At 44.5% G+C, this 26,546-nt stretch overlaps 1 protein-coding gene across 4 annotated transcripts; it reads right to left on the reverse strand.

Moving 5' to 3' along the window:
- Positions 1 to 654: 654 nt before the first annotated feature.
- Positions 655 to 25,898, reverse strand: KAT5 (lysine acetyltransferase 5). 4 transcript variants are annotated; one of them, XM_070950515.1, is made up of 14 exons: positions 25,835 to 25,898; positions 25,679 to 25,745; positions 23,924 to 23,992; positions 22,219 to 22,355; positions 21,685 to 21,855; positions 16,911 to 16,991; positions 15,120 to 15,194; positions 14,755 to 15,006; positions 12,696 to 12,785; positions 10,634 to 10,774; positions 7,695 to 7,788; positions 6,628 to 6,787; positions 4,310 to 4,391; positions 655 to 1,447 (listed from the first exon to the last, which is right to left on the reverse strand). In XM_070950515.1, the coding sequence occupies exons 1-14, from the start codon at positions 25,844 to 25,846 to the stop codon at positions 1,313 to 1,315; spliced, it is 1,566 nt and encodes a 521-aa protein (XP_070806616.1). In that variant the 5' UTR covers positions 25,847 to 25,898; the 3' UTR covers positions 655 to 1,312. The 4 variants fall into 4 exon arrangements, with proteins under 4 accessions (XP_070806616.1, XP_070806617.1, XP_070806619.1 ...); XM_070950516.1 differs by having other exon boundaries at positions 14,755 to 15,003; positions 25,835 to 25,878; XM_070950518.1 differs by lacking the exon at positions 21,685 to 21,855 and having other exon boundaries at positions 14,755 to 15,003; positions 25,835 to 25,878.
- Positions 25,899 to 26,546: the final 648 nt, after the last annotated feature.

Consider the following 26,546-nt stretch of genomic DNA (forward strand, 5'->3'; position numbering starts at 1 on the left):
AAGGAAAGAAGGGAGAGAGAAAGGAAGGAAACAAAGAAATGGAGAAAGACAAGATGAAAAGGGAGAGGTAAGAAAGAAAAAGGGAAAAAGGAAGGAAGAATAGAAAAGAAACAAAAATTGCAAAAAAGGAAAGAAGGAAGAAAAAGGAAGGAAACAGAAATGGAGAAAGATGAGAGAAGAAAAGGGAGAGGTAAGAAAGAAAAAAGGAAGGAAGGAAGGGAAAAAGGAAGAATAGAAAAGAAACAAAAATTGCAAAAAAGGAAAGAGGAGAAAGGAAGGAAACAAAGAAATAAAGATGAGAGATGAAAAGGGAGAGGTAAAGAAAAGAGAAGGAAGGGAAAAAGGAAGGAATAGAAAAGAAACAAAAATTGAGAAAGGAAAGAAGGAAGAGAAAGGAAGGAAACAAATGAAAGATGAGAGAAGAAAAGGGAGAGGTAAGAAAGAAAAAGGAGAAGGGAGGGAAAAAGGAAGGAATAGAAAAGAAACAAAGAAATGGGGAAAGAAAAGAAAGAAGGGAGGAAGGAAACAAAGAAAGAAAAAGAAGAGGGAGGAAAGAAATAGGCCCAGGGAAAAGGAGAGAAAGAGAAGAAGCGAAGAAAAAGAGAGAAGAGGGAAGCGAAAGAAGAAGAAAAATAAAAGAAAATACAGAAATAATTCTTTTTCCTTAAAAAAAAAAAGGACTTTGTTCATTTATTCCAATCAGAGACATGAGGTGAGTTTTGTCGCTTCTTGAGAAAAGTGCATCTCTTCTCCTCGATTCTCGGGGCTTTTTCCTGGACGAAGAGGCCCGTGGGACACCCCCTCTTCTGAGCTGCAGACGATTGGGGGGGGAGTCCTGCCTTGTGCCCCCCCACGCCCCAGGTTTCAGTCCCAAAGTGCTGTATCTCCCACTCCCCCCCACAAAAAAAATCAGGGAAGGGATCCATTATCTGGCCACTCCGAAGGACCACCCCGCAAATCCACTCTTCCTGTTATCCGGAGCACCATGGGACTCGTGGGGGGGACCCCCCAGAAACCCCGTCGGCCCCCCAACCTGGAGGTTGTGGGGAGCATTCAGCAAATGTCTGAACGTATATAATAAGCAGGGCGAGCCCAAGCCGTTCTGTGCTTTTTCAACTACTGTACACAAAGTCTTGGCGGGGTCCCGTCTCGGAAAAAGGCCATTCAGGACGCGCAGGGCTGTTCAGAGTCCGGGATAGGGGTGAGTGTCAGCCTGATCCTGCTGCTACCGCTATACACCGAGGTCCTGGACCTCCGCCCCCCGCCTTTGCCAAAGTTCAAAGGGCCCGGGGGGGGGGTGTTGTCTTTAAATTCACCACTTCCCCCTTTTGCTCCAGTCCTTCGGGGTGAAATGTAAACACTTGGAATCGATGCGGAGAATTCGTTTCAGCATGGCCCGCTCGTGTCCGTCCACGATGTCCTCGGAGAGAGTCAAGATATATTGTCCCTGGGGGGAATAACGGAACCACAAGGGGGTCAGACCTGGGAGCCATCTTGTCACCAAATTCTACCGTGGGGAAAATGGGAAGGGGGGAAGGGGATTGTATGGCGTGAGGATGGTCGGTAGTCAAAATAACGTTATTTCCAGAGAGTCAAGGCCGTTGTGACCTGCAGCTGTGCTGAGAAGAATGAAGGAGGTTATCTTCTGTTCCGGAGGGTACCTGATTGATTGGTTCGTGTGATGGGCGTGTGGGTGCAGGGGGAAGGGACTTCCTTTTGAGTGAGGGAAACCCGGAAGCTCTCAAGATTTCGGGTTTTCCCAGACGTGCCAAGATGACGTCTCTTAATAAAATTTAGCTTTGAGGAAACTCAACGCCTCGGGAGTTTGATTTCGTTGGATTTGAGACTTGGAACCCTGACACAGCTGAAAGGGGCGTTGGAGATCTTCTATTCTGATCCCCACTCCCCCCCGCTCAATCCGTGATCGGGAACATTTTCAGCACCCAAACTGGAATACACATGCATGTGCGTGCGCTTAGAGCACTGGAAACCAAATACCAGCTGGCCGGCGCACACATACCTGTTTTTTGGGCCATTTCCAGGCCATTTTTCAGGCCCTCTCTGTAGGCACGTGCGCTGTCGCCAGCTGCTCTTCTGGTTTCCAGCGCGCACATGCACGCCAGGCGCTGGAGCGCCAGAAAACGGCCCCAAAACAGCTGAAAAACAGCCTGAAAACGCTATAGCGCCCATGAAGATCAGCTGGCTGGCGTGCATGGGTGCGCTAGAAACCAGAAGAGTAGCTGGCAATGGTGTGCATGCCCACAGAGAGGGCTGTGTGTGCCACAGGTTCGCCATCATGGCCCTATATCATTTCAGACAAATCCAACATCTTAAAAACTTCCAGTGTTGGAGCATTCACAACTTCTGGTGGCAGGCTGTTCCTCTGGTTAATTGTTCTCACTGTCAGGAAATTTCTCCTTAGTTCTAAGTTGCTTCTCTCCTTGATTAGTTTCCACCCATTGCTTCTTCTCCTACCTTCAGGGGCTTTGGAGAATAGCTTGACTCCCTCTTCTTTGGGGCAGCCCCTGAGATATTGGAATACTGCTATCATGTCTCCCCTAGTCCTTCTCTTCATTAAACTAAACATGTCCAGTTCCTGCAACCGTTCTTCATATGTTTTAGCCTCCAATCATCCCCTAATCCTCTTTGATGCTCTTCTCTGACTTACATTCTCATGACAAACGATGCCAAGTCCTTGATTTACAACCACAAATTGAGCCCAACATTTCTGCTGCTAAGCGGAACGAGTTGTGAAGTGAGTTTTGCCCTGTTTTACGACCTTTCTTGCAAACAGTTTGTTAAGCGAATCACTGCAGGGGTTAAGATAGTCACACGGTCATTAAGCAAATCTGGCTTCCCCCCCCCCATTGACTTTGCTGGTCAGGAGGTCGTAAAAGGGGATTATGTGACCCTGGAGCACTGCAACTGTCATAAATGTGAGTTGCCAAGCATCTGAATTTTGAGCACGTTACAACAGCCCTAAGTGTGAAAAACGGTCATAAGTCACTTTTTTCAGTGTTGTTTTAACTTTGAACGGTCACTAAACGAGTGGTTGTAAATAAAGGACTGATTATTATTTAAAAATTTATTTACTTTTATTCATTAAACATGAAACTCAAGTCAACGAGCCTTGGTAGCGCAGCAGACTAAAGCACTGTTATTAACACCAGCTGCCTGCAATTACTGCAAATTCAAATCTCCCCAGGCTCAAGGTTGACTCAGCCTTCCATCCTTTCTAAAGTACGTAAAATGAGGACCCGGATTGTGGGGGCAATAAGCTGACTTTGTATAAATATACGAAAGTATGAAGGCTATTGCTTAACGCATTGTAAGCCGCCCTGAGTCTCCGGAGAAGGGCGGCATATAAATCAAATTAAAAAAAAAAAAAAAAACCTGAACATTCAAAAATTCATCACAAATACCATTGACGTGCTAATAATAAAATAAAATAAAAATAATAAAAAATAAATAAAATAAAATGAAAAAATAAAATAAAATAAAATAATACGGAGGGCCAAAGCGTACAGTTTATTGATATCTGCTGTACCAGGAGATGCCAGAATTGAAGAAAAAGAACTGGAAAAAAATCATGAAATATCGCAACCTGGCCATCGAAACTACGCAATTATGGATGAAACATGTAACAGTGGTACCCATTGTCATCGGGGTACTTGGTACCATGTCCAAGAATTTTACAAAACACATCAAGAAATTGCAGCTTCCTGCAATACCACCAGCGGAACTGCAAAAAAACTGCGCTACTCAGAACATCATATATTTTAAGAAAGACCTTTTTATTTCACCAGGCGGGCCTGGCCAACTTTCTCCTTCTTTTTAAACAATTTTAATATTTTTAATATTTTTAATACTCAATATATTAATTTGTTTTAAATTGATTGGGGTTTTAATCTGTCTGGGCCAAACTATTTAATTCGATTTTATTTCTGCTTTTTAAATTTTGTATGTATGTATTTTATTGTTGGCTGTTCACCGCCCTGAGTCCTTCGGGAGTAGGGCGGTATATAAATCAAATAAAAGTAAAAGTAAAGTAAAGAAGATACTTGGTTGATACCTAGGATGCTGGCAGCAACGCCTATCAACCATTAAGCACCAGTCACTCGTATTTGGGACACATTTTTAAATGTTCAGTTGACTGAGTTTCATGGTTAATGAATAAAAGAGATGATGATGATGATGATTTTGCCTGCTACAAAAAATGTGGATTATTTTATCATTTCGGAAAAACCAGTAAAAAGCAAAGGGATGCTAAACTTCTCCATGGATCAAGGACCCCGAGGGGTAAATTTACCTTGTAATAATTGATGAGGTTCAGATATTGAAGCGTGGAGATGACATCTTCTTTTTTGATACTCGTGATTTCGCTGATCTCGCTGGAAAAAGATGCGGAGGGGGGGGGAAGGAAAGAAAACGCAATTAAAATGATGAAGGGGAAGAAAAACCGCCGCGCTTGGAAGCAATTTCAGATTCCCAGAATTCCACTGTCTAAAACGGGGATCTCTTAACCCCTCCCAGGCTGTGCACTGGTAATCGGGTCTGTGGCCCGATAGTAATCGGGCCACGCAAGCAAACAGACGAGTGAGCAAATCTTCATTTGCACACGTCTATGGAGATCCTCAGTTATCCAAGTCGTGGTGCTTTTTTCAAGAGGCAACGGGACTTTCTTGATTTTTTTTTCCGTTTTGAAGACGTTTCGCTTCTCATCCCAGAAGCTTCTTCAACTCTGACTGAATGGTGGGTAAAGGAAGGATTGATACTCCTTGCAGACAGCTGGTCATTTGCATCCTTTTAGAGGGTCGTTGAGGCCGCTTGGAGGTTTTATCTGAGTCCTGAGTGGTGCAAACGGGCGTGGAGCCTTCTTGGAACTCCTGAAACAACTCAGGTGACCCCAAGGACACAGCTAAACCTCCAAGTGGCCTCGACGACCCTCTAAAAAGGATGCAAATGACCAGCTTTGTCTGCAAGGAGTATCAATCCTTCCGTTCCCCACCATTCATCCAGAGCTGAAGAAGCTTCTTGGATGAGAAGCGAAATGTCTTCAAAGAAAAAAAGAAAGGAACTCCAATTAATTGCCTCTTGAAAAAGCAACTTTGGGATATTCATTTGCACTGTGAAAACCTTCCCCCCCGCCCCATCCCGTCCGTCCAAAAATTTTGTCTTCCATTTATCCCTGGTGCCAGAATGGTTGGGGGATCCACTGATCTAAATCTCCCAGATGCCATCACGTCCAGATTTCCCAGCAGACGTCAGCCTTTGCAAAGAGAAATGATGGGGGGGGGGGGGGGGGAAAGCTTGTTATATATCCTGCTCTGACTCTGGATGGCTTTTATATTTCTTTGCAATAATGGGACGGGGAGGAGTTGACCGAATATTTATTTGCATAATTGAGATTTAAGATTTAACAAATAACAATAAGGTAGTTTAAAAAGCTAGCCATCCCTATTGAAACAGTCACGAGAAATGCGGTATCGATGCATTAGATAAGGGATTTTGGGTTAGATGTTTTGAATAGAGGATGGTTGCACTTGGTAATATTTAAAAAAAAAAATTGGACGTGGCTTCTGTTCATAACTTTAGTTACCCAAAAAATTAATCAAAATGAAAATGCTCTAATTTAGTTTATCTGTCATGTTTTAACGCAATGTTCTTCAGTTGGGGAAGCGCGCAGGGAGGACAGGATCGGAGAAAGCATTGAGAAAAAAGAGAGCCATCCCCGATGAGATTTAGTACTGGAGAACTAAATTTTGGGGCAATTCTGCTTGCTTACATTTTGGGGACCAAAACGCCTCTTTTTTCCCCGTTTGCAAACAGGGAGAAGTCAAAAATGAAACTGCTTTTTGGCCCAATTGGCAACCCAAAAAATAAATCAATAAAATAAAAAATCACAGAGCTGCATGGAGAGTGAGTTCAAGCTGAATAAGACTGGGTGTGTGGGGGGTGGTGGTAGGGGACAAACGGAGGTCATCTAGTCCAACCCTCTGTTTTTCCGTTTTGCAAACAGAAGGCAAAAATGAAACTGCTTTTTGGCCCAATTGGCAACCAAAAAATAAATCAATAAAATAAAAAACCACGGAGCTGAATAGAGAGATCAGACTGAAAAAGATCACGGAGTGGGAAAGGGACTAACAGAGGTCATCTATGCCCAATCGGAAACAACAATAGCAAAAATGAATAAATCATGGAGCTGAATGGAGAGATCAGACTGGATAAGATCACAGAGTGGGACGGTGACAAATAGAGGACATCTAGTCCTACCCTCTTTTTCCGTTGGCAAACGGGAGAAGGCAAAAAAGGAAACTGCTATTTTGCCCAATAGGCAACCCCCCCCCCCCCAAATTTTTTTTTTTAAATAAATAAATCACGGAGCTGAATGGATAGATCAGACTTGAATAAGACCAGAGAGTAAGAAGGGGGCTAAACAGAGGTCATCTAGTCCAACCCTCTCTTTTGAGAATCTCTTCCGTATTTCATCCCTGCCTTGTGTCCCATCCCATCTCCCACCCACAACATCAAAATTTCTAGATTAGAGATTGCCGTTCTCAAATTTTGAGGGATGAAAAACCGCCCTTCCCTACAGTTTTTGCATGTCCTGCTAATTTTGGCGCTCACTTGATGGTGATCTGCGGGCGCTCGCCGTTCTCCAGCTTGAGATTCATCAGGATCTCCAGGATGGTCTGGGACCAGTAGCTGCGGTACGACAAGAGCCCCAAATCCGAGAGGGGTTTCTCGGGGGTGCCCGTCTTCCCTTCTACTTTGGACAGCTCGTAACCTGGAGAGGAGAGACGGAACTGAGTTAAGAACAAGCCAGGATTTTAAGAAATAGACCCAGGATCATTTGGGGGAGGACGGGGGGATTGAAGTATAAGTGGTGCCTCAATTTGCAACCAAAATTTCCATTGCTAAGCAAAGGCAGTTGTTTAGTGACTTAAGTGAGTTTGGGCCCATTTTGCTACTGTTGTTAAGCAAATCATGCGTTCGTTAAACAAATCCAGCTTCTATTCACTGCTTGTTGGAAGCCAGCTGGGATGGGTTACAAATGGCGACCGCTTGACCCCAAGATGCGGCCGTTACAGGTAGTCGTCCTCGAGTTACGACCACAATCGAGCCCCAAATTTTATGTCAGTCTGTGAAATGTGTGTTAAGCGGGTTGGTCCCATTTTACGACTTTTCTCACCACGTCTGTTAAGCGAATCACCGCAGTACTAAATGAGTAACCCGGTTGTTAAGTGAATCTGGCTCCCCCACTGACTTTGCTTGCTGGAAGGTCGCAAAAGGGGATCATGTGACACACACAAACACCCCGGGGACACTGCAACCGTCGTAAATGCGAATCAGCCATCAAGCACCCGAATGTAAATCACGCGACCACGGGAGACGCTGCAACGGTCGTTAAGTGTGAAAAATGGTTGCAAGTCACTTTTTTCAGTGCCGTCGTAACTTTGAACGGTCCGTGACTAAACTGTTGCAGGTCGAGGACTACCAGGCCAGTTGTCAAGTGCCTGAATGTTGGATCACGTGACCGTGAAGATGCTGGATGATGGTCGTAAGTGTGAGGACAGGTCCTAAGTCACTGTTTTGAGTGCCGTTTTAACTCTGAGCTGCTGCCGTTGCACGAATGGTTGTTAAGCTGAGGTTGTAAGTCGAGGTTAAATTCAAAACAAGAAGGGCTCACTTACTGAATTCAATCAGCAGCTTGCCGTAACCCCGTCTCTGATAAGGCGGTAACGTCAGAATGCACGCCACGTTATAATCTTCGGTGGACTCCTTTTCCTGCAATGAAGAAACGAGACAAACGGTGCGTGAGAATCGGGCCCTTCCCGTTCCAACCTTGCCGAGATTTTGGGCCAAACGCCGATCGGCCCGACAAGCCAAGTTTCCTTGGCTTTTATCATATAACATGGCGGTGCGTTCACACACAGTGGCCCCAAGGTCCCAGTATCGGTGTGTGGGGCTTGGAATAATATGTGTATGGATATGTGTGCACAGTGTAGCACAAGGGGCAAAAAGAGCCTTGATAGTACAGTGGTCTAAGCACCCTGTTATTAACACAGCTGCCTGCAATTTACTGCTGGTTCGAATCTCTCCAAGGCTCAAGGTTGACTCAGCCTTCCATCCTTTCTAAGGTAGGTGAAATGAGGACCCAGTTTGTGGGGGCAATAAGCTGACTTTGTATAAATATACAAAAGGATGAAGGCTATTGCTTAACGCATTGTAAGCCGCCCTGAGTCTCCGGAGAAGGGCGGCATATAAATCAAATTAAAAAAAAAAAAAAAATTGCTTACACCCGCGTAGCGCTGCTAAACATCAGGCTCACAAGTCAATCTGAGATTACAGCAACATACTGTGTTTCCCCCCCAAAATAAAACCGGGTCTTATATTAATTTTTGCTCCAAAAGACGCATTAGGGCTAATTTTCCGGTTAGGTCTTATTTTGGGGGAAATACGGTACTAGATGTCTCCGTCTGGTTGACGATCTTAATGGGGGCTTATTTTTGGGGTAGGGCTTATATTACAAGCAACCTGAAAAATCATGCTAGGGCTTATTTTTCCGGTTAGGTCTTATTTTGGGGGAAATACAGTACTAAAAGACTCCGTTTCGTAGCCGATCTTAACTGGGGCTTATTTTTGGGGTAGGGCTTATATTACGAGCATCCTTGGTGGCGCCGCAGACTAAAGCACTGTTATTTGCACCAGTTGCCTGCAATTAATGCAAGTTCAAATCTCACCAGGCTCAAGGTTGACTCAGCCTTCCATCCTTTCGAGGTAGGTAAAATGAGGACCCGGATTGTAGGGGCAATAAGCTGACTTTGTATAAAAAAAGAACACTGTTTGGGGGGGCCCCGAAAGCCCTACTAAGCAGGTATATACAAAAGAATGAAGGCTATTGCTTAACGCATTGTAAGCCACCCTGAGTCTCTGGAGAAGGGCGGCATATAAATCGAACCAATAAATAAAATCCTAAAAAAATCATGCTAGGGCTTATTTTTCCGGTTGGGTCTTATTTTCAGGGGAACAGGGTAGTACGATTGACTTGCGGGGCCGGCGCGACGTGCAGTAAATTCACATGGTGTTTGTTTGTTAGTAGGATTCATTTGGCTAAGGATTTTTGTCTTCCGCTGTGAGTTGTAGTGTTGGGGGGGGTGCACGAAGGGAGGCTCAGCCAATCTCATTGTGCACATGTTCTACTGTGACAATAAAGGTTGGAATTTGAATATAAAGAGTTTCAAACAAGAACCGAATTGGCCAGTTTAGTTTAGTGCAGGGGTGAAATTCAGCAGGTTCTGACAGGTTCTGGAAATTTTGAGCTGTTCGGAGAACCGGCAAATACTACCTCTGGCTGGCCCCCGAGCGGGGTGAGAAAGGAGATTTTGCAATAGCCTTCCCCCAGGAGTGGAAGGGAAGGGGGATTCTGCAGTATCCTTCCCCTGGAGTGGGGAAGGAATGGAGATTTTGCAGTATCCTTCCCCTGGAGTGGGGAGGGAATGGAGATTTTGCAGTATCCTTCCCCTGCCCTGCCCACCAAGTGATGCCCATCAAGCCACGCCCACAGAACCAGTAGTAAAAAAAAAAATGAATTTCATGACTGGTCTAATGGTGAAGGTGCCACATTAGAAACCGGGGGACAGTGAGTTCTAGTCCTAGCTTAGGAAAAAAAAAGAGGCGGCTGGATGACTTCGGCTCAATCACCAGGAGACGGTGAATTCTAGTCCTGGCCTTAGGCATGATAGCTGACTAGGTGGATGGAAGCTAACCAAGGAGAGAAGCAAGCTAGAACTAAGGAGAAACTTCCTGACAGTGAGAACAATTAACCAGTGGAACAGCTTGCCACCAGAAGTTGTGGGTGCTGCATCACTGGAGGTTTTGAAGAAGAGACTGGACAAACTATTCAATATAGGGTCTTGTCTTGAGCAGAGGGCTGGACTAGAAGACCTCTTGTGGCCCGCCAGTAGCCAGCGGAGCTGACAGCAGAGTTCGGACAGTGAGGAGGTTGGGGAGGAACATGGGCCACTCCTGGGGGCTGGGGAAAGCTCGGACGAGGGCTCTGAGTCGGAGGCAGAGAGGGAGCCAAGGCCATCTGGTAGTAATTTGCTACCTCTGGAATCTCCAGAGTCTGACATCAGCGAGGCAGAAGAGCAGCGGGAGCCTGTTCCCAGTGTGCACATGCTCAGAGCTGCCGGATGACAAGAACAATTAAGGAAACAGGGTCGACTTGGGAGTAAGGCTTGGAGATGATTGGCCCCTCCCATAAGGCATAAAAGAGAAGCGAAAGGGATGTGAGCTTTTGCAGGAAGCAATGAGTTCATCCGGCCGATTCAAGATTTGAAAATTCTGTTTGTGACTCTGTGCCAAGTTTGGCCTTGCCCTGCGTCTGGAAATTAGCTCTCTGGCAGCGTTCCACGCGAGATAAGGTGGGTGTTGATAACCTTCCTCTGAAAGACTCTTTTATCAAGTTTTGCGGACTGTAAATGAAAGGAATTCAGAGACGTATGAATTAAAGAAGTTTGCCGAGACGAAGTTTGTGCTTAGACACTGCACGCTGATCCCCTGGCTCTCCAAACACAGAGAGAGAACAGAAAAACGGATTTTTTTTTTTTTAAATCGAGAGGAGACTTACCTTGGAGAAATAGCCGACGATGTGAAAGCCTTTGCTGTCGTATTCGGTCATGACGTAGAAGAGGAAGGGATCCGTGTCGTAGTAGAGGGTCTTGTGATCGAGGAAGCATTTCGCCAGAAGACAAAGGTTTTGCGAATAACTCTGGAAGAGGAAAAGGAAAGAACAAAAAAGGAACACAGGATGAATACACTGTTAGGATTAATCAGTTCATTCGGGGCGTCGAGAACTTGCCTGACGACGGGGACAACGGTACAGGGAGTCCTCGAATTATGAACAGTTCATTTAGCGACCATTTGTTAGACACGACGGCATTGAAAAAAGTAAACGACGACCGAGTTTCATATGTGTAGCATCCTCATGATCGACGTGATTAAAATTTGGATGCTTGGCAACTGACTCGTATTTATGACAGTGGCTGTGTCCTGGGGTCATGTGATTCCCTTTTGCGACCTGACTAGCAAAATCAATGGGGGAAGCCGGATTCACTTAACAACTGGGTTACTCACTTAACAACGGCGGCAAGAAAGGAGCAAAAAATGGGCAACATTCACTTAACAACAGTCTCACTTAGAGACAGAAATTTTGGGCTCAATAGTGGTCGTAGGATGAGGACTGCCTGTACCTGTAGGTCGAGGACTACACGTCATCCCTGATTTACGACCACGATTGAGCTGCAAATTTCCGTTGCTAAGCGAGAAAGTTAAGTGAGTTTCACGCCCCGTTTTTACAACTTGCCACCGCCGTTAAGGGAATCTGGCTTCCCCGTTGACTTGGCTCATCAGAAGGTCACAAAAGGGGATACATGTGACTCTGGGGGAATGCTGCAACCGTCATAAATATAAATCAGTTGCCAAGCGTCTGGACTCTGAGCACGTGACCGAGATTCTGCAACAGTCGTGTGAAAAAACAGCCATTAAATCCCTTTCTCCAGTGCCGTCGTTGGCTTGAATGGTCACTAAGTGAATGGTTGTAAGTTGAGGACTGTACCTGCATCTGGTGGGCCTTTTCAGGTCGGAGAACTTTACACTACAGTTGTGGCCAAAATTGTGGAAAACCTTTTGGGAAAAGTGTATTTTTGAGGTTTGATGGCTAATAACACCACTTTTTTGGGGGGGAGTTTCAAGATAATCCTTTTTTATATATATATATATATATATATATATAAGAGTTTTTATTGAATAAACAAAATTATAACAATTCAACGTTTTCGGTTTGGCTACATGCAATTATGTTATATACATTATGTAAATAGTATCGAATAAAGTTTATATAGTTTAAAATTTAAATATTCAATATTTATACATTATTACATTGTCAGTTATAGTAGATCTTATTACTTTACCTATATATGTTGCATAAATAGTTTGATACCATTTCCCTTAATTCAAATTAACATTTATATTTATTTCCCAGCCACCTATACCAAAATAATCCTATTCCACTGCTGGAATGACCTGGGAATAGCCCAGACCTTCACCCAATTGGAAATCTATGGAGCCGACTCAAGAAACTTTGTTAGTCAGAAGCGACCCAGCAATAAAACCCAGTTCATAGAAGCCACCATTCAATCTTGGTTTCACATTAGAACAGCTGCAGAACTCAAAGGCTTGGTTCCCTCCATGGGAAGACGTTGTAAGGCTGTAATTCATGCTAAAGGTCACCCAACAAAGTATTAACTGACGTGGTGATCATTTTTGTATATCTTGTTTTTTTCTACATGTTTCACTTTTCTTCTTTCTACTGTTAACTGCTATTCTAATAGCAAATCCTTCCTAAAAGTTATTGCATTACATTCTTGATTAAATTATCTTTCCATTGATATATAATTTTATGGTACTACTCCAAAAAAAGTGGTGTTATTAGCCAGTTTTAGAAAACACACTTTTCCCACGACTTGGCCACGACTGTAAATATCCAGAATTGAAATACATACAGAAAATAGCATGTTTCACAGGGGTGAGAACAGAATTCTCGCATCAGTGGATCCGCAAGGAACTCTGGGAAATGTAGTCCCAATGCACCAGGTGGATTCCAGATGTAGCACTAAGGGCATTTTTCTTGCCTTGTTCTTCCGGCCATCGATCTCAAAGAAGGAAATGGTTCCTTTGCGGTAGATTTCGTTGCCCGGCGGGTGCCTCAAGTCACACTTCATCTGCAGAGAAGGAAACCACAGAGTTGGGTGTGTTTCTTACAAAGAAAAATGGTTGTTAAATCAAGAATTTAACCTGTATATACACTGCTCAAAAAAATAAAGGGAAGACAAGCAGAAGACATCCGAGACCTGAATGAATGAAATAGCCTTATTAAATACTTTGTTCGTTACATACCATAGTTTTGTGTTCCCTTTAGGTGTTTGAGCAGTGTATAAACTACTGTATGTAACAAACAAAGTATTTAATAAGGCTAATTCATTCATTCAGATCTCGGATGTCTTCTGCTTGCGTTCCCTTTATTTTTTTGAGCAGTATATTTATTCATTAAGTTTTTATGCCGCACATCTATCCTATAAGGCGACTCTGGACAGCTTAAAGTTAGAAAACAAGGAGAAGAATGATTAAAATATTAAAACTACAGATATGAAGATTTTAAGTTAGATAGAAGATTAAAACAGTAAAACTGCAGAGATGAAGATTTTAAGTTGAATAGAAGATTAAAACATCAAAACTGCAGAAATGAAGATTTTAAGTTGAATAGAAGATTAAAACATCAAAACTGCAGAAATGAAGATTTTAAGTTGAATAGAAGATTAAAACATCAAAACTGCAGAGATGAAGATTTTAAGTTGAATAGAAGCAAGATTAAAACACTAAAATTACAGACACGAAGATTTTAAGTTGAATAGAAGAAAAATTAAAATGAAGAAATTAAGTTAAATAAGAAGAATGATTAGAACACTAAAACTATTTTAAGTTAAACAGGAGAAAGAATAAAACATTAAAAGTCCGGAGGTGAAGATTTTAAATTAAATATAAAGATTAAAACATTAAAACTACAGAGAAGATGATTTTTAAAAACTACACTGAAATCAGAACTAAGAGACAGACAGACAGAATTGTTGCCTGAAAAGAGCAGCGGGATGGGCTGGGGACGATGGGAAAGTGGATGAGCCATTGGTGGCACAGTGGTTAGAATGCAGTATTGCACGCTAATTCTGCCCACTGCCAGGAGTTCGATTCTGACCGGTTCATGGTTGACTCAGCCTTCCGTCCTTCCAAAGGTTGGTAAAATGAGGACCCAGATTGCTGGGGACAAGAGGCTGACTCTGTAAATTGCTTAGAGACAGCTGTAAAGCGGCATATAAGTCTAAGGGCTATTGCTATGCTCTAGCTGATTTCGGAGTGTTGTAAATAAAGGAAGGACATACCGTATTTTTCAGATAATAAGACGCTCCAAAGTATAAGATGCACCTTAGTTTTTGGGCAGGAAAATAAGAAAAAAAAATTCTGCCTCTGCCTACCAGCATCCTGTCAGTGTGTGAGAGAGTTGAGGGCTGTTTGGAAACTGAAACAATATTTGCTGTGTGAGCAACAAGGAAGAGGGCAGCAAGGAGCCTGGGCGTGGCTTAGCTCAACTGTTCTAAAGTTGCATGCTGTGCTGATCTCTGAAACTAAAAGTGAAACTCCTCTCCTCTGCTTGTGATTTTGGTTGTATTTACTACCACGTTGGAAAACCTGCTTTTGGTATTGTATATTTACTTCATGTGTTATATTATATATAAAGAGAAGTTATTGAATCCTGCTTTCTGGATGTGATTGCTGCTGCAAACTCTGACACGTCCTTGCAGCAAATAGCAAACAACCAGGTCAGCTTCAGCACTTTATTGCAGCCTGATTCAGCACGAGCAGCTGATTGGCGGGTGGATCGACCTCCCGGAATACCCCCAATCAGCTGTTCCAGGCTGCAGGGATTGCCACAGACCATCGTCGCCTCCATGCCTCGCGTTTTTGGCTACATTCGGTATATAAGACGCACCCAAATTTCCACCCTCTTTTAGATGGGGGGGGGGAGTGCGACTTATACTCCAAAAAATACGGTAAGATGGGATCAGAACAACTTTGATCCAAGTCTAGATTGGGAGAGAGGGGCGGGGGGGGGAGATGGAGGAAATAAGGACCCCTTACCAAGTGCCTCTGGAGGCATTTGAGGCTCTTGACATACTTAAGGCAGAATTCGCAGAGGTAGACGACAGGGAGGGCGGTGAGCTCCTGAGGGTAGGGCGAGAAGTACCAGGGTTTCAGGCGGTGGCGCCCGAGTTCGATGCATTCAATGTTTTTCATGCGCGTGACGATGTCATCGTGGCTGCGGTCCGAGACCAAGCTGCCCGTCATGCGGGGCGCCGACGGGATCCCGTCCGAGCTGTCCTGGGAATCCTGCTTGCGAGAATCAAAAAGGGGGTCCGTTCGGGATGGGAGAAGCAGCCAGGTGTGCTCCCCTCCCAAACGGCACCAGAGATGGGCGCCACCAATTTCCCAGCCCGGATATGTACCTCATCTGTCCCAAGACAGTTGGATTTTCTCTTCCGGCCCGGCTGGGCAGCCACGGCTCGGCGAGCGGAGCCATTCTGGAAAAAGGGGACAAAAGAGGGCATTACAAGAAGTCCTCAACTTACGGCCACAATCGAGCCCAAACTTTCCGTTGCTAAGCGAGACATTTGCTAAGTGAGCTTTCTCCCGTTTTGCGACCTTTCTTGCCACCGCTGTTTAATGAATCGCTGCCGTTGTAAAGCGAGTCACATGGGAATCTGGCGTCCCCGTTGATTTTTGCTTGTCAGAAGGTTGCAAATGAGGATCACATCCAGGAGTGAAATCCAGCAGGTTCTGGAGAACCGGCAGTGGACATTTTGAGTAGTTCGGCGAACTGGCAAATACCACCTCTGGCTGGCCCCCGAGTGGGGTGAGAATGGAGATTTTGCAATATCCTTCCCCCAGGAGTGGGGAGGGAATGGGGATTTTGCAGTATCCTTCCCCTGGAGTGGGGTGGGAATGGGGATTTTGCAATATCCTTCCCCCAGGAGTGGGGAGGGAATGGGGATTTTGCAGTATCCTTCCCCTGGAGTGGGGTGAGAATGGAGATTTTGCAATATCCTTCCCCCCAGGAGTGGGGAGGGAATGGGGATTTTGCAGTATCCTTCCCCTGGAGTGGGGTGGGAATGGGGATTTTGCAATATCCTTCCCCCCAGGAGTGGGGAGGGAATGGGGATTTTGCAATATCCTTCCCCCCAGGAGTGGGGAGGGAATGGGGATTTTGTAATATCCTTCCCCCCAGGAGTGGGGAGGGAATGAGGATTTTGCAGAATCCTTCCCCCAGGAGTGGGGAGGGAATGGGGATTTTGCAGTATCCTTCCCCTGCCACACCCACCAAGCCACGCCCACAGAACCGGTAGTAAAAAAAATTGAATTTCACCACTGATTACATCACTCCGGGACAATGCAACCGTCACAACTGTGAGTCAGCGGTCAAGGATCTGAATGTAAATCACGTAACACATGACCGCTGCAATGGTCATAAGCGTGAAAAATGGTCATAAGTCACGTTTCTCAGTGTCGTAATAATTTTGACCGGTTACTAAAAGAAATGGACAGGGGGATTGAGATGACTGCAGGAGGAGGCACCTGAATGGGAACATTTTGGGGTCTTCCTACAGCTCCGATAGGGTCAGAAATGGCGTTGAAGGCCAGAAGATCCCCAGAAGGTGCAGCTGTCCAACCAAACAGCTTACAAAAGACCTCTTGGAGGGGGGGGGAGAGCAGAGGTGTCCTTTGGCTCAGCTTTTCCCCTGTGGACATCTTCGATATTGGGCAGGCTAGAATACCGCAGTCGTGGCCGGCACCGATGCGTCTGGAGGGCACCCCATTGGGACAGTTCATTTAGTGACCGTTCAAAGTTACGACGGCGCTGAAAAAAAGTGACTGGTGACCGTTTTTCACACTTGGCAGCACCATGGCAGCATTTCCCCAGAGTCACGTGATCAAAATTCAGACACTTGTCCACTGGTTCATATTTATGACGGCTGCAGTGTCCCCGGGGGATGGAGGGAGGGTCACGCGATCCCCTTTTTACGACCTTCTGACCAGCAAAGTCAACAGGGATGCCGGATTCACTCAGCAACCATGTTGCTCACTTAACAACCGCAAGCGATTCGCTTAACGACAGCGGCATAGAAAGGCGGTAAAGTAGGGCCAAACTCACGGCGCGAATGTCTCGCTTTAGCCACAAAAGCTTTGGGCTCAATCGTGGTCGTTAAGTCGCACCTGTATTCTCCTTTTCGTGCACTTACCTGGGGAAAAACCGAGGCCTGCGTTGTCTCACTGACAGCAGGGATGGGGGTTGCGGGAGAGACCACCTCCACCTTCCGTTTCTGGAAGAGACCAAAGCAAACACGTTCTAGGGAGCGGCCTGCCTCCTCGTCCTCCTCCACTCTTCTTCCCCGCCCCAATTTTCCACCAGCATCGCAAAAGATGGGGAGACTTGGCCTGGGTTTGGTGAGAGAAGTCGGCCAGCCGGAGCCTCTGCGACTACTGTCCAGGGGAATGAAGTTGGGGATGAGAAGAGGGATCATAGGAGGCCTCTGACTGGCTGGCGCTCTTTGGAGCAGGGTTTCTCAACTTTTAAGAGACCGGTGGACTTCAACTCCCAGAATTCCCTAGCCAGCGTATTTTTAGGTGGGGGGATTTCAACTCCCAGAATTCCTCAGTCACGTTGGCTGGGGAATTCTGGGAGTTGAAGTCCACCCACCTTAAAATATGCCAGCTGGGGAATTCTGGGAGTTGAAGTCCACCCCTTAAATCAAGCTGGCTGGGGAATTCTGGGAGTTGAAGCCCACCCATCTTAAAATATGCCAGCTGGGGAATTCTGGGAGTTGAAGTCTACCCCTTAAATCAAGCTGGCTGGGGAATTCTGGGAGTTGAAGCCCACCCATCTTAAAATATGCCAGCTGGGGAATTCTGGGAGTTGAAGTCTACCCCTTAAATCAAGCTGGCTGGGGAATTCTGGGAGTTGAAGCCCACCCATCTTAAAATATGCTAGCTGGGGAATTCTGGGAGTAGAAGTTCACCCATTTTAAATCAAGCTGGCTGGGGAATTCTGGGAGTTGAAGTCCACCCACCTTAAAATATGCCGGCTGGGGAATTCTGGGAGTTGAAGTCCACCCCTTAAATCAAGCTGGCTGGGGGATTCTGGGAGTTGAAGTCCACCCATCTTAAAATATGCTAGCTGGGGAATTCTGGGAGTAGAAGTTCACCCATTTTAAATCAAGCTGGCTGGGGAATTCTGGGAGTTGAAGTCCACCCACCTTAAAATATGCCAGCTGGGGAATTCTGGGAGTTGAAGTCTACCCCTTAAATCAAGCTGGCTGGGGAATTCTGGGAGTTGAAGCCCACCCATCTTAAAATATGCTAGCTGGGGAATTCTGGGAGTAGAAGTTCACCCATTTTAAATCAAGCTGGCTGGGGAATTCTGGGAGTTGAAGTCCACCCACCTTAAAATATGCCGGCTGGGGAATTCTGGGAGTTGAAGTCCACCCCTTAAATCAAGCTGGCTGGGGGATTCTGGGAGTTGAAGTCCACCCATCTTAAAATATGCTGGCTGGGGAATTCTGGGAGTAGAAGTCCACCCATCTTAAATCAAGCTGGCTAGGGAATTCTGGGAGTTGAAGTCCACCCATCTTTTAAGTCTCTGAGGTTAAGAAACATTGATCTAACGCCTCAGGAAGAGGGATGGGCCTCTGATGCTACCCTGGCCCACCTGTTAGAAAACCCATCCTTGTACAACCACAACTTTGATCGATCGGGCGTAGCTTAGGAAAGCTGCTTTACACAGAATACAGGCAGTCCTTGACTTACAACACTTCACTTAGTGGCCGTTCGAAGTCACAACGGCGCTGAAAACAGCGAGTTAAGTTTTTCGCAGTTATGACCGTCGCACCCTCCCCGTGGTCACGCGATCAAAATTCGGGGACGCTTAGCAACTGACTCATATTTAGGATGATCGCAGTGTCTCTCTGTGTGGGTGCGCGTGTCACACGATCCCTTTTTGCGACCTTCTGACAAAGTCAGTGGGGAAGCCAAAGTCACTTAACAATGGTGTGACTCACTTAAGAAGCGGCAGAGACTCGCTTTAACAACTGCGGTATGCCGAGTGGTAAAAATGGGGGCAAGATTTACTCAACGCTTTAGCTCAGCTGTGGTTGTAAGTCGAGGACTACCTGTAAAACCTGTCCCCTTCTACAAAACAAGGCCCAGAGGCCCTTTACAGAGGCTTCGGTTGGAGAAATAAAGGGGATACAAAGCCCACTTCGGAAGAATGGCGTGGCTTTCCTTCCTGAACCCCACCAGTAAGAGTGATGGGGATTGCAATGTTGGTTCGAGGCCTTGAGGGATCTTGGCCTTCGTGATTAATTTTCTTTTGGGCAACTTAAAAGGTACACAAATAGCGTTTGGGAGTCCCAGATTCCTCCATAACACCGGGAAGCAGTTTGGGATAAGAACATGAGACTGGATCCGAGTCATTCAGGGAGCTTTGGGGCAGGATTTGAATCCGGGTCTCCTGTCTCTTAGCGCAGCTCCCCTTCCCCGTCGAACCGCCTTGATTGGTGAGCTGCGAAGGGAAAGGACTGACTCAAACTCTGCTCTGGGGCTGAGAAGGGATGAAAAGTTGGGTCTTCCCCGCCTCTTATATGACCCCATGGCTTATCGCCTACAGAAGTTTGGTTATGGCTTCTTCCGCCTTAGATTTTTCACACGACAATTTTGCAAGGAAGGTGTGCGATTGGCCCAGTGCCAGACGGAGAGCAGCCACAACTGAGAAGGAGGTCACAGAATCAATCTCTTTAGTTAAACTGGTTTCAAACTGGGCTAAGTAGGAAGGGTTTTCAGCATAAGATGGAAAAACACTAGAATAGAATAGAATAGAATAGAATAGATAGAATAGAATAGATAGAATAGAATAGAATAGAATAGAATTCAATAGAATTCAATAGAATAGAATAGAATTCAATAGAATACTGAATAGAGAAAAGAATAAAATAGAATAGAATAGAATTCAATAGAACAGAATAGAATAAAATAGAATTCAATAGAATACTGAATAGAGAAAATAAAATAGAAGAGAATTCAATAGAAGAGAATAAAGAATAGAATAGAATTCAATAGAATAGAATAGAATAGAATAGAATAGAATAGAATAGAATAGAATAGAATAGAATAGGACAATAGAGAATAGAATAGAATAGAATTCAATAGAATAAAATTCAATAGAATAGAATAGGAGAATAGAGAATAGAATAGAATAAAATTCAATAGGATAGGATAGGATAGGATAGGATAGGATAGGATAGGATAGGATAGGATAGGATAGGATAGGATAGGATAGGATAGGATAGGATAGAATAGAAGAATAGAGAATAGAATAGAATAAAATTCAATAGAATAGAATAGGATAAAATAGAATAGGATAGGATAGGATAGAATAGAATAGAAGAATAGAGAATAGAATAGAATAGAATTCAATAGAATAGAATAGAATTCAATAGAATAGAATAGAATAGAATTCAATAGAATAGAGTAGAATAGAATAGAATAGGACAATAGAGAATAGAATAGAATTCAATAGAATAAAATTCAATAGAATAGAATAGAATAGAATAGAATAGAATAGAACAGAATAGGAAAATAGAGAATAGAATAGAATAGAATTCAACAGAATAGAATAGAATGGTGAATGGAGAATAGAATAAAATAGAATAGAATTCAATAGAATAGAAAAGAAAAGAATAGAATAAAATAGAACAAAATTCAATAGAATAGAATAGGAGAATAGAGAATAGAATAGAATAGAATAGAATAGAATAGAATAGAATAGAATAGAATAGAATAGAATAGAATAGAATAGAATAGAAATAAAATTAGAATGGAATGGAATGGAATAGAATTCAGAATAGAATAAGAAAAAATTAGAGTAGAATAGAATATAGAACAGAATAGAATAGAATAACAACAGGAATAGCACTTATATACCGCTTCACAGTGCTTTATAGCCCCCTGTAAGTGATTTACAAAGTCAGCCTGTTGCCCCAACAATCTGGCTCCTCATTTTACCGACCTTGGAAAGACAGAAGGCTGAATCAAGCTTGAGCTGGTTCAGGATCGAATTCTGGCAGTCGGGCAGAGTGAGCCTGCAATACTGCATTCTGACCACCGCGCCACCAACAGTTTATGACCGCCAATTCTTCAATTCCGTGTCAAAAGCCCATGCCATCCTGCCTGAAACTTCATACAGATAGGTCCCCGACTTACAACCATTCACTTAAGTGACCGTTCAGAAGTTTACGACGGCACCAAAATGGGGGCAGAACATCACTTAACCACCGTCTCGCTTCGCCAGAGAAATTTCGGAAATCGTGGTCTTTTTAAGTCGAGGACTACCTGTAGCATAAGCGTAACGCAATTCAATCGGTGGCTTAACGGTAATAGAATGGCTAACCCTTTTCACCAGTGGTTTAAACTTCATATCGTGTTTCCCCAAAAATAAGACCCTATTTTTTTTTGAACCCCGAAATAAACACTTGGCCTTATTTTCGGGGAGGTCTTATTATTTTGGGGCGCATGGAGCAAGACGGGGCTCCTCTTGCTGTCTTACCCGATTTCCAGCTCTGTCTCCCTAACCCTAACCAGAGGAAATGGCGGGGACCGGCTGCGCATGTGTTTAAATATTTTCGGGGAGGGCTTATTTTTGGAGAAACACGGTATCAAACCTAGCTAGATCTGGTCTCTTAAATGTCTTTCTTTCCCTTCTGTTCTGGGATGGGACATCGTCCGCCTTGTCCTGGCTCGACTTAGGAGAGAAGTGGGGGGGCCCTGGAAGGACCTACAATGCCCCTGGGCACGCATGCACTCATTCACACGTACACCCCCCACACCCCCCGGAGGTCTCCCTCACTAGCCCAGACCTAACTCAACCCCCCCCCAGCTGGTGCGGCCTCTTGAGAAATGGGCAAACGAGCAAAACGAGACATCAAAGGAACGAGCCGTGGCGGCCGAGTGCCAGTTTTGTACCGTTGAACGATGGTTTGGCTGGACGCAGGAGCTGGAGGAGAGGGGTTGGTCGGGCGAGCCAGGGATGGCCTCCCTCTCTTTAGATAGGTTAAAACGAAGGGTTATCTGCACCGGGATAGGTAGGGTTTTACCGCTGGATGGAGTGGCTGGCTGTAGATCCAAGGTCTTCCTCTGAATAGAGAGGAAGGCGGGCATTACCAACATGTGGAGGGAGAGGAAAGGACGCCAGTTCCTGCTCGGGGTGGGGAGGTGGGTGGTGGGGAAAACGTACGGGGGAGACCCCTGTCTCCAGGCCAAGCTGCAGGCAGAGATCTCGGCGGGGGAGAAGAAGCAGAATGAAACCATCAATGCTCTCAAACTCCCCGCCCCTCCCCGTCCTTAACGTCGTAGAAACTTCCGTAACACCTGGGTTTTGTTATAGCCTGGGCTGGAATTTCGGTAACCCCTCCCTCCGAGATGGCTAGGACTCTCCTCCCACAAACGAAACATTCTCGTGAATGCTTCGCCTTTCCCCGAAGCCACGCGCCTCCCTACCACGTCACGTTCCGGAGAGCTGGGCCGGGATCCTGGCAGCCCGTTCTTGGTGGGCGTCTTGGCTTCTTTCTTGGGGAATTGGATCTTCTTTAAATCCAGCCGGTCGTGAGTGACCCATTCGTCCAGACGCTTGTTGACTGTAAGGTTACGGCAAAGACACAGTGTTGTTGTTTTTTAAGGAAAAGGCACAGGGATTAAGTGAGGAAGGGGAGGGAGAGAGCCAGTTTTGTCTCTAACGGGTTAAGACACCAGCCTAGGAACCAGGAGACGATGAATTCTAGTGCTGCATTAGGTATGAAAGCCGGCTGGGTGAGTTTGGGCCAATCACCAGGAGACTGGGAGTCCTAGTCCAGCCTTAGGCATGAAACCCATTTGGGTGACTTTGGGCCAATCATCAAGTGACTGGGAGTTCTAGTCTGGCCTTAGGCGTGAAAGCCAGCTGGGATTGACTTTGGGCCAATCAGTAGGAGACTGGGAGTTCTAGGCCAGCCTTAGGCATGAAAACCATTTGGGTGACTTTTGGCCAATCATCAAGTGACTGGGAGTTCTAGTCTGGCCTTAGGCGTGAAAGCCAGCTGGGATTGACTTTGGGCCAATCAGTAGGAGACTGGGAGTTCTAGGCCAGCCTTAGGCGTGAAAGCCAGCTGGGTGACTTTGGGCCAATCACCAGGAGACTGGGAGTTCTAGTCCAGCCATAGGCGTGAAAGCCAGCTGGGTGACTTTGGGCAAATCACCAGGAGACTAGGAATTCTAGTCTGGCCTTAGGCGTGAAAGCCAGCTGGGTGACTTTGGGTCAATCAGGAGATGCTGAGTGATATATCCATAATAAAATAAAATAAAATAAAATAAAAAATAATAAAAAAAAATCTAGAAAGTCCAAAAATCCAATTTCGACAATAAAAGCTCCAGCAAGACATTCGCAAAGATTTTGCTTTTCTTCCTTTCCATTCTCCAATCTTTTCTGCACTTCTCATAGAAGCCTACTCTTCATTGTTTTATTTTCTTAACAACACAGACACAGCCAGAACAGAGCAAGGTGCAACAACCCAAGATACACACCCCTAGCACTCCAAATGTCTGGGGAAGGGATCACTGGGAAAAACTGAGTTGGGCACCAGAACTGAGATGTTTTAACTGGCATTGATAACAAGCCAACATTTTCAATCCCTGGGGTATCCAGGTTGTCCTCAACTTACGACCGCAACTGAGCCTAACATTTACGTCGCTAAGTGAGACAGCTAAGTGAATTTTGCCCCATTTTACAACCTTTCTTGCCAACACTTGTTAAGAGAATCACCCCGTTTGTTAAGGTAGGAAGCCCATCGACTTTTGCTCCTCAGATGGTCGCGACGGGTCAAATGACACCACAACCGTCATAAATACGAATCAAGCGTCTGAATTTTGATCACGTGACCATGGGGATGCTGCAAAGGGTCGTAAGTGCGAAAAACGGTCACGAGTCACTTTTTTTCAGTGCCGTCGTAACTTCGAACGGTCACTAAATGAACGGTCGTAAGCCGAGGACAACCTGTAGTCGTAAATTATCTTGACTTCAGTTTCGTAAGTGGTCCAGATAGGATTGTAGCGGCCCTCCGCTCACCCCCACCCGCCCAACCAGCTCCCAGTTTTCATTATCTCTTTCCAGAAAAGCCCGGGACAATATTTTCCTTCCCAACCATCCAAGGATTCCACCTCGTTTACTCACAATCAATATAGTGAACATAGAAAAGTTTTCGGCCACTGATGTCTTTGACACTCAGGATTTCAGCCAGCGCTGTGAAAAGAAAAAGCAGATTATTTCAGGAGAAAACAAAGACTGGCCAGTTTCCCCAAGGCTCACAAAAATTCCGATTTTTCCCCCAGAAAACACTTTCTACCACCAGGATAGGAAGAGTTCAGGCTCAAAGAGGTAATTTTGGCTTGATTAGAACCGAATAACAGTGATAAGCCTGAAAAAAAACAACAAGGCTAATAGAGAGAGGGAAAAAAATCAGATTTCAAATGGTCACTGGAAGCTTTCAAGAAGAAACAGGGTCACCTGCCGTCTGTCAGAAATGAGGTAGGCTTTCCTGCTTGCTCTGGGGGGGAGGGGGTGCGGGTTGGACTAGATGACCTACGGGAGCCCTTCCAACTCTTCTGTTATCCTTGTAGCCGTTTTATATATATATATATATATAGATATAGATATATAAATATATAAATTAATAAAGTATAAAATATACAATAAACAATGCCGGCTGGCGACCCCCAGGAGGAGAGCCTTCTCTGTGGTGGCACCTACCCTTTGGAACAATCTACCCCTAGAGATACGAGTGATCCCAGACCTCCGGACTTTTTGTCGGGCCCTTAAAACCTATTTCTTTCAGTTAGCCGGTCTCTCTTGATTTTATGATTTTATGGTTGGTTTTAAATTTTGATATGGATTTTAAATTGATAAATTTTAAACTATGGGCCAAATTTAATTATTTTAAATCTATTTTTAATCGTACTTTATGTATAAATGCTTTTATTTTGGCTGTTCACCGCCCTGAGTCCGAAAGGAGAAGGGCGGTATAGAAATTCGAATAATAATAAATAAATAAATAAATAAATTTAAATATATTTAAATAAATAAATATTTAAATGAATAAACTTTTAAAAAATAAAATATATTTAAATAAAAATAATATATTTTTAAAAATAAATAAATAAATTTTTAGGGGATAAAATATATTTAAACATATTTAAATAAATAAATATTTAAATAAATAAAATATATTTAAATAAAAATAATATATTTTTAAAAATAAATAAATAAATAAATTTTTAAAGGATGAAATATATTTAAATATATTTAAATAAATAAATATTTAAATAAATAAAATTTTAAAAAATAAAATATATTTAAATAAAAATAATATACTTAAATAAATAAATATTATGTATTTAATTATGTAGGCTTAACATATTTTTAAATTTTAAATTGGTTTGTCATTTTAAACTGGGGCCAAATTAATATATATTCTTTTAATTGTTCTTCATGTTTGTATTGTATGTTTTTATCTGGCTGTACACCGCCGTGAGTCCCTTGGGAGAAGGTGCGGTATATAAATTTGAAATAAAATAAATAAATAAATAAAAATAAGTAAATAAATTTTTTAAAAGATAAAATATAGTTAAACGTATTTAAATTAAAAAAAAAATTTTTTTTCTTATCCCAAGTCCTAATCTTGGGGACCCCTTCAAGGAGAGTCTCCCCCATGGGGGGAGCCCCCCACATTTTTGGCTGTAATCCCCCCCTTGTCCACCAACTCCCCCTCCCCACTTTAAACCCTTCCACCAACAAGGTCTGAATGGGACTTGGTCTCCATTGATCATTTCACGTGGCCCCGCCCACTTCTCCTCAAGCCCCTCCCACTTCTCCTCAAGCCCCGCCTCTCCCTCTCCTTAAGCCCCGCCTCTCCCTCCCCCGTTAACTCACGCCACTCGTCCTCGTTTTCTTGGTTACGGCGCAACACAGGGAGGTTACACCCTTCGGTCACTTCCTCCTGCAAAATAAAAATAAAAAAGAGGAGAAATTAAGCGGGCAACTCGAGGCCGACGGGCTCCTCTACCTTTCCTTCCCCTCCGCACTCACCACCTCCGCCATCTTAGGCTCTCGCCGTTTGCCGGGGCCTTCTCTTCCGGCATTGGCCGAAACTACTTCCGGCAAGCGGAACCTCTGTTTCCGCTATCCGTGGAGTGCGACTTCCGGTTTCTGGAGGCCCAACATCACCGCCATGTCGCGGCGAGGCCGTTTGTAGAATCAGAGGGGGAGGGCGTACCATAGAGAGATCGCCCGGAAGGGCCTGGAAGCAAAGCGGAAGTCGTGTACGTCCCCAAGCAGGGAGACCCGGATGTGGGTAGTTTCCAAGTGTCTTGGGGGTCTATATATGTGGTATATCATTGATAATATATGGATTTATTCCTAGACAGGTGCCAACCGGGAGGCTGGGCAGGCAGCTATCCAGAGAAGTTGCTAAACGTTGCAAGAACGGCCTTGCAGGCTGCAAGAAGGGTGTTTGTGTGTGAAAAACGCAGCAAGCTTGCAGGTCGCACAGGACGCTTCGTCTGACTGCAGAATGAAAAAAAATGAAAAGAAAGAAAGGCTCTTCCACTGGTTCATTGTTCTCACTGTCAATCAATCAGAGCTGGAAGGGACCTTGGAGGTCTTCTAGTCCAGCCTCCTGCTCAAGCAGGAGTCCCCCTACCATTTCAGACAAGTGGCTGTCCCATCTCTTCTTGAAAACCCATCAGAATAGAGCCGGAAGGGACCTTGGAGGTCTTCTAGTCCAATCCTTCGTAAAGAC

The sequence above is a fragment of the Pituophis catenifer genome, unplaced genomic scaffold, assembly GCF_029215685.1.
Source record: "Pituophis catenifer annectens isolate HBS135680 unplaced genomic scaffold, rPitCat1.0.hap2 SCAF_10, whole genome shotgun sequence".
NCBI classification, from domain to species: domain Eukaryota; kingdom Metazoa; phylum Chordata; class Lepidosauria; order Squamata; family Colubridae; genus Pituophis; species Pituophis catenifer.

Bases quoted from the DNA above. Each gene is read 5' to 3' on its own strand.
- KAT5 (XM_070950515.1), bottom strand. The intron at 16,992-21,684 runs GTACAAAACTGG...GGTCTCTTCCAG, and splicing joins AGCCAAACCATCGTTCAACG to AAACGGAAGGTGGAGGTGGT. The intron at 1,448-4,309 runs GTAAATTTACCC...TATTCCCCCCAG, and splicing joins ACCTCATCAATTATTACAAG to GGACAATATATCTTGACTCT.